The 15014-nt window shown below is 39.3% G+C and overlaps 1 protein-coding gene across 1 annotated transcript in view; it reads left to right on the top strand.

The window, feature by feature from the left end:
• LOC111158013 (developing brain homeobox 2) overlaps window positions 1-15014 on the top strand; it is a 31932-nt gene that overhangs the window by 15195 nt on the left and 1723 nt on the right. The window contains exon 3 of the mRNA XM_022519788.1: window positions 10164-10351. Within this exon, the coding sequence (XP_022375496.1) occupies window positions 10164-10351 (188 nt within the window). The remainder of the gene's footprint in view (window positions 1-10163; window positions 10352-15014) is intronic.

The raw sequence follows: 15014 nt of genomic DNA, 5'->3' as shown, positions 1-15014 counted from the left end.
TTCAAGGTGGTCTCCTATGAGGGCAGCTGAAAAGTGTTGTGCAAATTAAGGACACATTTGTCACCATAGATTAGAGTATCAGGAAAAGTCTGTTGGAGTGGAGACTTAAGTCCTAGAGAGCTTACACTGTGGTGTCGTGGCATGTCTGGAATTAAATCTTTGGTGTTGCAGCACCATGGTAGAGATTGAAAGAGATCCCATACCTAGTTTTGGTTACTCTACCTTGACAGAATACTGGACTTCTGTTTTAAATAACCTCTAGCAGTGTAGGTTAGGTAAGTGGAAATGGACAAAAAATCCCGTGTAATGGGTGGACATTCATGTGTGTATACATGTATAGGTTTATTCATTTTATAGCAGTGTTTTTGTAAGAGTGTCCAAGCCCTAAATGTACGCTATTGCCTGGGCCAGTTTGATCCATAGAGCACATAAAAGTAATTCTAAAGGCATTTCCTGGAGAACTTCACCTTGTCAGTTGCTTGAAAAATTACTTTAAGAAAGACTTGTTTTCCTCCATCTCCCTCTGGGTTCTTCCCACTTTGTGCCTTTGGCATAAACGTTGTAAATCACGGTGTCTCTCCCTAGAGGCTTATAAAGTCCCATGTTTATCTTTTTTAATTCAGTAAAACATACAAGGGGTAAATCAGCACAGCTCAGATCAAGCATAGAGAATGCTGTACTTGGTCTGTCTCCATTTCTGAAGTTGGCATTTTAAAACACGTTAGAGATGCCACAAGTGTTTTTAATAAACTTTGGAGTCTCATTAGTTATAAATCTGAAATGAATTTTTTATTTTTTTATTTATAATGTTCATCGTATTAGCAGCAAATGATAATGAAATGGTGGATTTATGCTGTCAATAAAGAGTTTTACATAAATAATCATGATACCAAGGAGCATTAATAAGGCTTACATCTGCATAGTACTCTTTATTATTGAAGGCATTTACTAGATTTTCTTTTCTTCCTCTTTGTTTAATAATAAGAACAATTTTTACACCCAAGCATTAACATTCTTTTTTCCATCGCATAGGAGAAGGAAAATGAACTGTCCAAGTAATCTAGTATTAAATTTCAGCCAAAGTGTGCTGACATGTGTGGACAGCCAAAATCAAGGTTTATACTAAACATTTTAATGAGCAATGAAGTCTGAAAAGCATAGGATCAGATCAACAGGTTCATAGCTAGCAAGTAAAATATCATTTTGACTCTTTTAACATAATCCACTTGTATAAAATTGATTTCATTTTTCTTGTTAACCTTTTAGATTTATGATTAACTTGTTGTTGCAATGTGGAAACAATCATTCCTCTAGTGCCCTTCTCACATATAATAAATGGTTTAATAGGCTCTTTAAGCACAGCCCTGACAGTGGGAAAAAATTAAAAGGCAGTGGTAAAAGTTCTCCCCTCCCCCAAAGCAGTGGAAGGAAAATCTTTGATATTACATCCATAAGGTTCTTTTCAAAATCACACATTTCTCAGCCAAGATGAAATAGAAAGTCGTGGAAATTATGCAGAGAATGACCTTTAAAAAACAAAACAAAACAAAACAAAACAACAGACCTGAAAAGGTACAGGGGTCTTAATTATGTAGAATGGCTAATTGAATTAATCAGATAATTATTTCATTTTGTCTTTGAGTACCCAACTTGAATGTGATCCTTCAAAAATGTTATGCATTAAAAGACAAAGTTTAAATTTGGAGCAACGTTGTGAAAATATGAGCCAGGAAATATTCTTCTGGGACAAACTGCTCTGCCTTTTCCTTGGGAGATTTTGAACTTATATTCTACACTGTAAGATCATGTTACTCTTTTCTCTTCCTTGCTAAAACTTAGAGGAACATAATACACTCTCCAAATTTGCATTTAGGATTTTTGTTGAAGGCAGCAGAGAAGGGCTGTTACTTTTATTGTTGATAGGTTGGTCTGGTGAGTGTCACTATCAAAGATAGGCAATGCTCTGGTGAGTATTCTTGGCACTGGCACTGTTCTCTTTCACTGTTCTCAGCTGGAGTGCTGGGCGCCCAGAGAGAACTGACAAGACCTACGGCAGTCCTTCTGAAAGGATTTATCGTTAGCACTCTAAGATCTTCAGAGGGATGCAGCATTTTGTGCTAATAGAGAAAGAAGCAAGATTATTTTGTTGAAAATATAATCAGGTTTGTGCAGTAAGTTGAATACAGGTTTTGACTTTTCAATAGTGAAGGGAGGGGTGTTCCAGAGATAAATGACACTCAGTCAACCAGGAAGAATGTTTAGAGGAGTCAGAGACTCAAAGACAATAGATTTTCCAAGTTGATGGCTCTATTCAACAGTTTCTGCAGAGGCAGTGAACGTATTTGAGTAACTTTCCAGGAACGGAGTTCCCTTTCTCCCCAGATGTGTTCTTAAGTAGTAGAAGATGGAGGATGGAAAGCAGAGCTACTTAGTGATATAGGGTGCCTGTTCCTGATCTTGTCTACAGCCCTTGCCTAAACATAATGTGACATCTAATGGGGCAGCTGATAAAGTCCTGATTTGAGATTCCCCCCAAAAAGTGCATGAGTGCACAACAGAGTGACGGAATTGGCTGAACAGAACAAAGAAGGAAAGGGTTGTACTCTTAGCTCACTATGTGTCTACAGAATGATATGGGGATGTTGGATTATGCTTTTAGAATTACAATACCCAGAGCAAGGGCGATAAGAGTCCTACTAGCCCCTGTAATGGTCAGACAACCTACACCTGCTCAGTTCTGGAGCCCCACTTTAAAAGGCACAGTGAGCCCATTTGCCTATAAAGGTCAGGTCAGGAATAGTCCACAACTAAAATGGTGAAAGGTCTCTATGCCTGGTCATGAAAAGTGAGTGAGTATGTTTGGCCTGGAGAAGAGAAATAATAGGGAGAACCTGAGCGTTATCTTCAAATTAGATATACTGCATTCAGTATAGATTTAAAGGAGAGAACTGGAGCCAACGAGTGGAGTATAATGGAAATTGAATTTGGGTTTAATATTAGGGAAGGATTTTTAGCAAATTAATATGGTTATAATGTATGATAATGAAATATTATAGCATTCCCAAATACTATATTATATAGAGAACGGAAGGTAGACTTCTAGTTTAAATGGGGCAAGCCAGGGAAGTTCTGTATCTTCTCTCTCCACGCCTCAAATCCGCAGGAATGATATAAAACACACACACACACACACACACACACACACACACTACATCCTCACACGTGAAAATATGAAGGGGTCCATTAGTTTATCTTATGTTCTATTCCTCTGTTGCTCCCCACCTCTCTCCACCCAACAGTGTCATTTACACACAGCACGACTCCAGCTGGAGCACCCTTCGCCAGCCCCATTTCATGCAGGGGCTCCCTGGAGGATGGTGCATGGGGCCATCTCAGCACCCAGGGAATCATGCCTTTGAAACTTTTCTATCCTCTGTCTCTCTGCCACTTTAATGGGATTCTTCCCACCTCCCGACCTCTTTGCCTACTTACAACTCTGACAGTCTTTGGTATAATTATAAAGAGGATTGGTGGACTTCACTCTTCCTTTTTATGTGACCTCAAAGGCACAACTTAACTTTTCGGAACCTTAGTTTTTTCCTAGGGTAAGTGGAGGAGATAGTACCTCGCTCTGGGGGTTGTTGTAAGGAAGACATGCCATGCTGCAGGGAGTGGCCACAAACCGTAACACCCGCTGAGCCCCATAAATAAAAACATATATATATATATAGATATCTATCTATCTATCTATAGAAATATATATGAATATATGTATATATATGTGTGTGTATGGAGGCCACGGGACAGAATCATCATCATCATCACCATCATGCTCCCTAAATGGTAGAGTCTATAGCACCTTGAATTGGTGGTCCTGGCCTTTAAAGCCTCTTTTGTACATGTCTTAAATTCTGTATCTGTTTATTTTTATTTTTATATTACTCACTTGTTTATTTTTTGTCACCTGGAAGTTTCTATACAAGTCACACATGTGTCATGAGTTTAGGCATAGTCAGAGGTGTTTGTTGCTGATAATGTTGTAATAGTTTCTGAGAGAATTTTGAGTCACCAACAAGTTCTTGAAGTCCTTGTGTTTGTTTGTAGGTGTAGATGGGAGCACATATTAGATTTAGACGGTATGGAAGTGGTGTAGGTTCCTCAGTACACTTTTTTTTTTTTTAAGATTTATTTATTTATTTATTTATTTAAGGGAGAGAAAGTACACAAGCAGGTAAAGGAGCAGGAGGAGAGGGAGAGAATTCTCAAGCAGACTCCCTGCCAAGCTGGAGCCCAGCGTGGGTCTCAATCCCAGGACCCTGAGATCATGACCTGAGCCTAAAATCAGGTTGGAGGACACTTTATGGACTGAACCACCCAGGTGCCCCCTCAGTGTGGTTTATGGTTAGATCCAGAGACAGCCCATAAAAGACCATGGGGGAGAGATGGAGAGGAGTATCCATAGTAGAAGTAGCATCTTCCCAACTTTTCACAGGAACATAAGGCTCGTCACCTTGGGAAAACCAGCATGATGTGCATATTGAGAGCAGTGCTAAGGGGAACAGTAACTAGAAAAGAATATGGTAGTCTTTATCTTTGCCATATTCTTTTGCTTGTCATTGGTCATATCCATGCTCATTTTCAGGCACTGAAACCTGAGGGTCCCAGACCCAGGAATTAACCCTTTGGCCATCATAACCATTTTAGTCTCTCTTTCAGAGATTGAGGTCTACTTTGGGTCCCCGATTTTCAAAATGTTAGTATTTATCACATTAGTGAGAGTAATTTGTTTGTAGATTGTCCTCAATGGGAAACTTCTTTCTCTTTACTTAAAAATAGCTCCATAGGAAAACTTATGAGTTTCTTTAAAAGTTTTAGGGATATTTAGGGGCACCTGAATATATATCTATGGTGGCTCAATCAGTTAAGTGTCTACCTTCGTTTCAGGTCATGATCCCAGGGTCTTGGGATTGAGACCCACTTCAGGCTCCCTGCTCAGTGGAGGGCCTGCTTCTCCCTCTCCCTCTGCCTGCTGCTCTCCCTGCTTGTGTGCTCTCTCTCTCTTTCTCTGTAAAACAAATAAATAAAATATTAAAAAAAAGTTTTAGGGTTCCTTAAATGTGTTACCTCATTGTTTTATTTAAACTTGTAGGTCTTAGTGAAGAAGGAGCTGGGATGGGTAGAATCATGGTCTCTACCTGTAAAATCGCTACCTAGAAAAAAAATGTATGTAAAGTTTTAAAAATGAGGCCTGTAGACTCACAAATTTGCTGTGCATTTCTATAAGATATAAAAAGTTTTATTAACTAGGAAAATACTGGCCTTTCAACAATGCTGAGCTGGTCAGGTCCTCCTCAAAAGGCTTTTCTATTGGGCAAGTCATGACCTGAGCTCGTTTCAGTCACCCCCTGGCCCTAATGTACCTTTCCAGCTTATCTTCTGTGTTCTTGGCACTCATACCCTACAATCTGGAAATACCAAGTTTCCAGGTCCACTGTGTTTCACCCATGTCCTCACTCCGCTCATGGGTGCACAAATTTGAACCCCTTTTCTCTGCCTGCCTTTGACTAGATTGCCTGTAAGAGGAATTGCTATTTTATTCTGTCTTTTCTTCTCTCTCAGAACTTACTCTGCTATCCTCCAAGTCTAAGTGGCTTCCTATCTGGTTCTTCAATACTTTCTCTGCCATGGTCTGCAGTTACTTATCTCACTGTGTTGTGGCTGGCTGTTTAATTTCTTGGACCTTTCCTTATCAAATGTGAGCACCTGAAGGATGGATTGGCTTCATCTTCACTTGTCTCTCAGCAACATCTCAATCACCCCACCAGATTATTCCCGAAAAGGTTGCTACAGTGTTCGCTTGTTTTCCTTAGAAAATAGAACCAGACTTAGAATGCAGAATAGAGATGAATTATTTGCCCATAACTCTATAGTAGCTTACTTTATGTTTATTTTTGCCTTTTCAGTCTCTTTTCTCGGCATTTTTACTTAGTTATAAACATAGTATGTGTCTTATTTATTATACACAGTATAGCGTATTTTCTTTGCTGCTGCCTGGTCTTCATGGTTCTCATCTTTAATGGTTCTTTAAAATTTCACCAAGGGGATATGGCATCATGTCCTTACACATTTCTTTACCTTTTGGTATTTAGGTTTCTTTCCCCAGTATTTAACACATATGGCTATAATAATGATAGATTATATACATTTGTAAATGAAAAATGCCAGAATCAAAATATCAAGTGATGGGCTTGCTGGAATTTGAGGACACAATTATCAGGAACAGGAGATGCCTTGTAGTCCATACTCACACCTGGTCCAGGACAGTGCAGAAGCCTGTAGTCACAGACAGGACCTCTGACTGTGTTTATAAATGTTTCTCCCCTTCCGTTTTGACATGTGACATCTGAGGAGAAAAACAGTGTGGCACAGAGGAAGGAGCCAGAAATTTAGATTTAGAAGGTCCTGCTACCAGCTGAGCTCTGTGCTCTTGGTGTGGCTTTGGACCTAAACAGCCCTGAATACTTCTTCATCTGTACGGAGCATGTCGATGACATGGTTCTTACAAGAATCAAATGAAATCCAATAAGATAGATTCATGGGATCCTTCCTGTGGGCCAGGAACTGTGAAATTTTCTTGTGTTATGTCATCACATCCTTAGAGCAGTCCTGTAAGATAAGCTGGAAAAGGCTAATTAAACTGACTTTAAGTCATACAGGTAAATGCCATAATCCAAACCAAGTTCTTCCCTATTACACATTTCAAACTCCTTTGTCCTAGCCTTCCTGGAGAGGGATCACCCCAACAGATGAATCTCAGAACTCATGTAGAAAGCCCAATACCATAGTCTCTACACCAAGGAAAGTTCAGAGAAGCAGCACATTTAGAAAAAGGACGTATTGAACTATTTAGAATATTTTTATTAGTAACCAGTGTTTCATAAAGCTATTTAAATCTTTGATAAAGAGGTAGTGAATCTGGTTGTCAAAATGTGACTTCAAGGTATGGCTTTGGCCTGTGACAGGCAAAAAAAAAAAATGATGTTGTGGATGGAGAATTAACCAAGATCTCATGCAATGAATGGAAAGAGCATCAACAAAAATAGATGTTTGTAAAGAATTTGGCTTGATTACGTCTGATGGCATTTCCGAGGAGATGCAACTATTACAGAGCTGGAAGGAAAGAGAGAGAGGCCAGTTCTTCTCGCGATGTGAGGATGAAATAGAATGAGGTGTAAACCAGGGCCAAGAGACTCGCTGGGAGATAATCTGCAGTCTTTTAGACAAGTAGGAAAGGGAGCTGTCATTTTACAAAAGTAGGTATGACAAGATTTATTCATTTGTTGTATTATTCCCCCTAAAATACAAGTCAGATTGGATTAGAATATATTGTGTAGTGTTAGGAGCATTTGTTTTGAAATTGGATGTCCTGGGTTTGGAACCCTAGTCATGTGCCCCTTGGACAAAGTTTCTTAAGCTACCTGATCTTCATTTTATTCATCTATGAAGTGGGGAGAATAACAATATAACATTTGGGGCATAGGCGGGACAGGATTATATGAATTAATGCGTGTCATTGGCTTAACACAGAATACATAAAATGGTACAGAGTATTCCGTGTGAGTTTATTATTATCACGTCACACCCTGATGAAACTACTAGTATTTGAAACTGTTACTGATCTTCACTACTATTGGATAAAGTCCCAAACTCTTGTAGTACTCTCTGATCTGGCTCCATTCCACTCTAGAATCTCTATGTCAAAGGTCCAGATGTCTTCAAGAACCTGGTGGGTAAAAAAAAGCAAGCTAGGTGAGCTGTGGCAAATGAGGGCCATCAAAATGGGGGACCTGCTATTCACTCCAGTAGCTCTTTGCTTTCTGGGAAGATGAGCCTAGTGTGGCTACCTTTAAAGAGATGTCAGAAACCTGGACTTCACATGAAATCTAATTATTAAAGATGAACAACTGTATCAGAATTCTAAGACCATACAAAACCCATCTGCGGGCTGGATCTGGTTGCCAGCTTGCCCCCTCTGCTTCATGCCCTTCCCAGCCTTGTAGACTGCTTAGTTTTCCTGCAATTATGGAGGGCACGTATTGCATGGAGCACTGGGTGTGGTACATAAACAATGAATTCTGGAACACTGAAAAGAAATTAAAAAAAGAAATTAAAAAAATTTTATTCCTTTGTGCCTTAGTGATTAAAAAAATAAATGTTGAGTATTGCTGGCACACAAGTTTACAGTAGTTTCAGGTGTGTAACATAGTGATTCAGCAGATCTGTACATTATGCTGTGTTCATCCCAAGTGTAGCCACCCTCTGTCCTGATACGTCAGTCTTGCAATATCATTGACTACATTTCTCATGCTGCCCTTCATTCCCATCATTTATTCATACCAAACTGGAAGCCTGCATCTTGTACTCCCTTCCACTCATTTTGTGTCCCATCCTTCACCTCCCTCACCTTTGGCACCCATCAGTTTGTTCTCTGTTTTTATAGTTGTCCCCTAGTGCTTTTGTACGTGCTGGTCGCTCTGTCTAGCTTGGCCTTGGTTCTTTCCCTTGTGAACTGGATTGGTCTTTTAGACTTGGCTCAGCCTGTTTTCTCAAAATTAATTACTTCCCCGTTTGTGATGCCAGAGTATTTCATAAATCATTCTAGTGTAATACTTAAGACATTAATTTGCTTTTTTATTTAGAAATAATTATTAAGCACCAAAATGCCTACCAGCTACAACTGTAAACTGTTGTCCCTGTTCCCCTGGTGCCTGTATTCCACTGTGATCTTCATGTCAGTCCTCCCATGAGAATGTGAGTTCCTTAAGGGCAGGGACCATGTGCTGTTGGTCTGGTTTCCTCAAGTAAGTTTCGTTAGCCTGATACCAGGTATGAGTGTCCTCTTGTTGCCACAACAAATTTCCACAAAACTGCTGTTTTAATACAAGCTTATTATCTTACAGGGGGGTCAGAAGCCTGAAATGGGTCTCACTGGACTAAAATCAAGGTGTAAAAACGGCTGCGTTCTTTCTGGAGGTGCTAGGGAAGACTTCGTTTCTTGCCTTTTCCAGTTTCTAGTGGTTGCCTACATTTCTTGGCTTGTGACCCCCTTCCTCTATCCTTAAAGCAAGAAGGGTAACATCAGAGAAAGTAAATCTTTCTCTGTGACTTCATTTTCCCACTCTCTTTTCCACTCATAAGGACCCTTGTGATTACATTGCCCACCTGGCTACTCCGGGATACTCTTTTAATCTCCGGGGCAGCTTGTTAGCAGCTGTAATTCCATTTGCAAACTTAATTCCTCCTTGTCATGTCATGTAATATATTTCTAGGTTCTGGGGAACACATTCACATAGGCATCTTTGGGAAGGCCATTATCATTTCTACCACAATTGGGAAGCTGAATGAATGAATGAATGAATGGTGATAAATGAAACTCTTAGAGGGTTGGAACTGGTTGTGCTAGCCACAGAAGGTAGAAAAAGTAGTAGATATCTCTGACTTGAAGGACTTGAACAACTGGATTGAGGAGTGGTGGTGGTTGGGGATCTTCTAAACCTCCCTTCTCAGACTGAATATCTCGGACTCCTACAAGCTTTCTCTGAAATCCCAGATGATGACCAGATCCTTGTTTTGCATGCCCAGTGCAGCCTTCTTTGGAATACATCCTCACACTTGTGATGTTAGTTCAGTAAATGCCTTCCACTAAATCTTACAGGTAATGTGTACAATAAAACACATTTGTCTTGTTTCTCAATTTGTATCATTGAGCAGAGCACCTGGCATATGGTAAGTGTTTAAAACTTTGTTGAGAGAAAAAAAATGAATAAGTAAATGAAGAATTAGAAAAAATGGAGTGTTTAAACCACCTACTATTTGTTCTGCATTTGAACTTTGTGACGTGGGACCATGGGCTTTCTAACATGGCACACAAATTGTGAGGGCGAGCATCTGTACTTTTCTCTCACTGGTGAACAAAGAGTATTTCTTGGATTCTCAGTGGAGTCCATGACCAAGACCATGGAAGAAGCCCTGCTCTAAGTATGCAGAGTTCAGAGATGAGAGGATTTGGCCATGGTACAGAGAAGAAGGATACTAGCCTGGGAAAGGCAGACTGACTTCTCCTCACTAGAGTTAACTGGACTTTTGTACCTGTCTCCCCCTAGGAGAAGAGAGCGTGCTGCCTCTCCTGACACAGGACTCTAACTCCAAAGCTCGGAGGGGTATTTTAAGAAGAGCTGTTTTTTCTGAGGATCAGAGAAAGGCTCTGGAGAAAATGTTTCAGAAGCAGAAATATATCAGCAAAACAGACCGAAAGAAACTCGCCCTCAGCTTGGGACTAAAGGAATCACAGGTACCAATGAGCAGGAAAATGTCCACTGCTCCTGATTTCTGAAGTATGAAATCCATACATTTGGCAAATGTCTGTTGTACTAGGTATGGTGCTGGACCCTCAAGTATTACTGAAATGATTTTCACAGTTGTTGAGTGGGTGGAAATACATGTCAGAATTCCTATTTGAAAATAGACCCATTTGCTGAGAGGTTTAGGTTTTTGCATGATTAATTCTTCCCAAATGAAGAGAACTACTAAGGATGTGGCATTTACATCATTAATTGTTTGCTCTGGTTTCAGAGAAGTAGACTACATAATCTACAAAAGCAGGAACCAATTTTTCTGTCTTTGTCTTCATTCCCAGTCCAAAATCCAGTCATAAATGTGTGACTCATAAATACCTCCAGATAGATTTCATTACCCTGCAATCTGGGCTATGTCAGGTACAGTAAAGTAGTTTCATATTTGCAACGCCTACAAACCTTTCTTACACATTAAGGTACTAGTATTTTACAACTAATCATTTTATAGTAAGCACGATAATCATCCTCATTTTCTAGATGAGAAAGTGTAGAGAAGTAAATACAGGTCTACTGTCATGTAGTGAAGCTTCTCTGGAGCTGGGCTCTCACCCCCAGCAACCTGGTTCTGGAGTTTGTGTTCGACTTAACCTGGAGCTATCATGTATCGTTGTGCAGGCTGTGCACTGCACGAGGGCACAAGGGCTAAGAGGCATGGCAGCAACTGAAACATAGCAGGTGCTCAGCCTGCCAAAATGGCTCTCTCCTGGTGTAAGACTATATCCACCTGGATTTTTTGAGTTAGCATAAAGGCTCTGAAGGGCTAGCAGAGGCTCTGTGTAACTGCCATGCTCTACTGTTCTTCGCTCAATATCAATGACCTGGTTTCTAACTCTGGATTTTATTAAACCAGTTATTTTTGGATGAAACTCTCCTTAACCTTGCTTCCTTTCCCTAGGGAAGTGATCTGTCCCCACCCCCCAGCTTTTTCTAGTTGTAGGAAGCAGTACGTAGAGTAGTAGAGGGTAATTGGCCTACATCAGCCAGCCTGTGCTTTCCTCACTGTGTGTTACTAAGGAGTCCCTAACCTTAACTGACTGCTCTATGCCTCAGTATCTCACATAAAAAACAGGGACAAATACCAGGTTCTATCTAAGTTGCAGAGCAATTTTGCATTTATGATGGATAAATCAGTAGCTATATCTTTTTGTTTGTTTGTTTGTTTTGTTTTTTAAGATTTTATTTATTTATTTGTTGGAGAGAGAGGAGCGAGAGTGAGCACAGGCAGATGGAGTGGCAGGCAGAGGCAGAGGGAGAAGCAGGCTCCCTGCCAAGCAAGGAGCCCGATGTGGGACTCGATCCCAGGATACCAGGATCATGACCCGAGCCGAAGGCAGCTGCTTAACCAACTGAGCCACCCAGGCGTCCCAGTAGATGTATCTTGATGGTCTGTTGTGTGCAAGACACTGTGCTAATAAGTAGGCAGTAAGAGGGAGTGTTGATTAAGTACTAATTAAGATACACTCTGTGTACCCAGGAATTGGTATGAGCAACTGGGGAATTGAAGCAGAAGCTCAAGACAATGGCATAGGAGACATCGCCTGGTAGGTTAGATATGCTGCCAAATAAAGGAGCTAGATCAGGGGTCCTCAAAGTTATGTATCTCTCCGGAGATTTATGTTAATCTCCACGACTGGTCCTTATACTCCTGGGGAGTCTAGTGAAGGAAGTGTCTCATCCTTAGGGGAATCATTGGGCCTGACTAGGAAGCACAGAAGCTCAGTAGGACTGGCCTTCATCTCACTGGTATGGATTAAAAACAAACAAACAACAAACAAACAAAAAAAACCCCTCCTGAGTTAGAGTTGAGAAAATGTGAGTCTTTGGGAGTTTGCAGGAGGCCCTTCATTGAGTCAGAACTTGAAGTAGGTGTTAAAAGACATAGGTCACCATACAATACATCATTAGTTTTTGATGTAGTGTTCCAAGATTTATTGTTTACATATAATACCCAGTGTATGGTGACTAACACAACACAATAAAAATTAAAAACAAAACAAAAAAAAACCACCACCACCAACAAAAACAAAAGTAAAAATTTTAGGATACTAACAGAAAAAAAAGAAAGAGAAAAGGTGGCTAGGTTTGATCTGATAGTGCTGAGGTGGTATGAACGTCTTTGAACTTCCTAAAAATAGATTATTGGAATGAGAATGCAGGCAATGTACTGGAGAACATTTATGAGGGGATGACCATAATCTGTCCATTCCAAGAAAACAAACTATTTTCCTATTTTGTATCTTATCTTTCTGTTCGTATTCACAGGTGATAGTTTTACATAGTTGATTGTATTGTTTGTAAAATTCAAGTGCCTTAAGGAATGAATACTTTCCATGTTATTAAATTTGGTAAACAACTCGGAAGTAATTTCACATTTTCTTATTTGCATAGACATCTCATTATATAATTAACGCATGGTATTTATTATGGTAAATTCAAACAAAGGAGAAATTGGCAAAATTAAAAATGAAAATTCATCTCCTCCCCTTGCAACCCAACTCCTTAGTTATTACTGTCATTTATAAATGGCTCTTGTTTGAATTTATTTGATGTACCATGTATTATCTTTAAAGTAAATGTATATGTGTGCACAAACACAAAGTAACACAAGCACTTGCACCGTGCCTACCATGTGTCCTTACATTTGATGTCATTTATCCTCACAATGACCCTGCGAGATAGCCACTTTGATTATTCCTACTTTATAATAGGGACCTAGAATTGAGACCCAGAGTTGTGCATATATGTTTTTAAATAAAAACGGGATCCTATTTTACATATATCTTGACTTTGTGAGAGAGACTACAAATCACCTGTATAACCAACACACAGATCAAGCAGTAGAAGCTTCTTGCCAGGGCCAGTAGCCCCCTACATAGTACTCCTTCCCAGTGACTGCCCTCCTTCCAAGACCACCTACTCTTCTGACTTCTAACCACGTAGATCAGTTTTGCCTATTTGTGTCGTTTGTATAAGTAGAATCGTTCAGTACAAGTTCTTTGGTATACGTGGCTTCTTTTCCTTAACATTATGTCTGTGAGATTCATTCATGTGACTGGATACAGCAGTTGCTCTTTTGTGCTCATTACTGTGTAATATACCCCAGTTTCTCCACTCTGATGGTGGGTGTTTGGATTGCTCCCAACTTTTGGCTATTATTCATATTATTTGTAGCAATTATTTTAGCCGTTATCAAAATGTTTGGAATATTGTGGTTAGTAACATTCTCCTGTTACAACCATTGCAAACTCTTCAAGTTTGAAGGTTTTTTTTTTTTTAATTGTGGTAAAATAGACATAACATAAAATTTACCATTTAAACCTTTTTTAAGGGTAAAATTTAGTAGCGGTAAGTACATTCACATTGTTGAGCAATCATGGCTACCATCCATCTCCAGAACTTCTTTCATCTTGTAAAACTGAAACTCTGTATCCATTGGACAGTGACTCCCCATTCCTCCTCCCTCCAGGCCCTAACAACCACCACCTTGTGTCTCTATGATTTGACTGTTATAGGTACCTCAAATTAGTGGAATCATTTGTATTTGTCCTTTTGTAATTGGTTGATTTCACCTAGCATAATATCTTCAAGGTTCATCCATGTGGTGACATGCATCAGAATCACCTTCCTTTTTAATGCTGAATAATATTCCATTTTACGTATATACCATATTTTGTTTATGCATTCAGCCATCAGTGGACACTTTGGTTGCTTCTACCTTTCAGCTCTTGTGAATAATGCTATGAACATGGATACACAAATATCTCTTCAAGTCTCTGCTTTTAATTCTTTTAGGTAGTTTGTGGTTATGTTTTGTATGTTTGTGGTGTCTTTATTTATCCAGAAATTTCTCATTTTTATGTTGTCAGCTCTATTTTTAATTTTGTGGTCTAGTGTTTTATGTCAATGCTTAAAAAAAAAAACATTCATCTCTCCAAGACTGTAATGACAATCTCATATAGCTTTTTCTGGAACTTTTATAGTTTTGTTTTTGTGTTTAGCTGTTTAATCCATTTGGAATTTGTTTTTGTATTTGTTGATAGGTAGAACTTTTAATTTATGGTTTTCCCCAAATATGTACATTTGTTTCAATACTATTGATTGTGAAGAAACTTTCTTCATGATTGTTTTTTCATTGAGCTATCACTCAGAAAAAATTCTAGATCTATAGAAAAGCTAAGGAAAGAAGAAAATAATGAATGTGATGAGAAGGACAAGAATCACCAATGGGCACAAATAAAATGTCTTAGTGAAAACCCACTAGAAATACTTGGCAGGCTTTCTATGAGTAAATGCCCACTGCAAATAATAAATGAGTTCATGAATAGAACCAAATGCTCTGGTATGTACACATTAGTACTGTTTTCTTATGAAAAGCCTTAACCACAGGATTGTAACTGAGATGGCAGTCTTTTGGACTCACTCGCCTGGGGTCAGGTTCTTTGCAGCCATTTTGAAATTGCCCATCAAGTTGAAAGAATGAAGAAATTGTTTTGCCAATCTAGAAAGATTATCTCAGAGATTTTTCCTTCATTGGGAGAAACATTTCATTGGTAACACTTTGTAATTATTTTCTAGGGTAAAAACTTCTGGTCTTTTGTT

Source organism: Enhydra lutris, unplaced genomic scaffold (assembly GCF_002288905.1).
Source record: "Enhydra lutris kenyoni isolate GAN:26980312 unplaced genomic scaffold, ASM228890v2 scaffoldscaffold56, whole genome shotgun sequence".
Lineage (NCBI taxonomy): Eukaryota > Metazoa > Chordata > Mammalia > Carnivora > Mustelidae > Enhydra > Enhydra lutris.
Note: the sequence above shows the minus strand (reverse complement) of the source record. Positions and strands in the feature narration are given on the sequence as shown.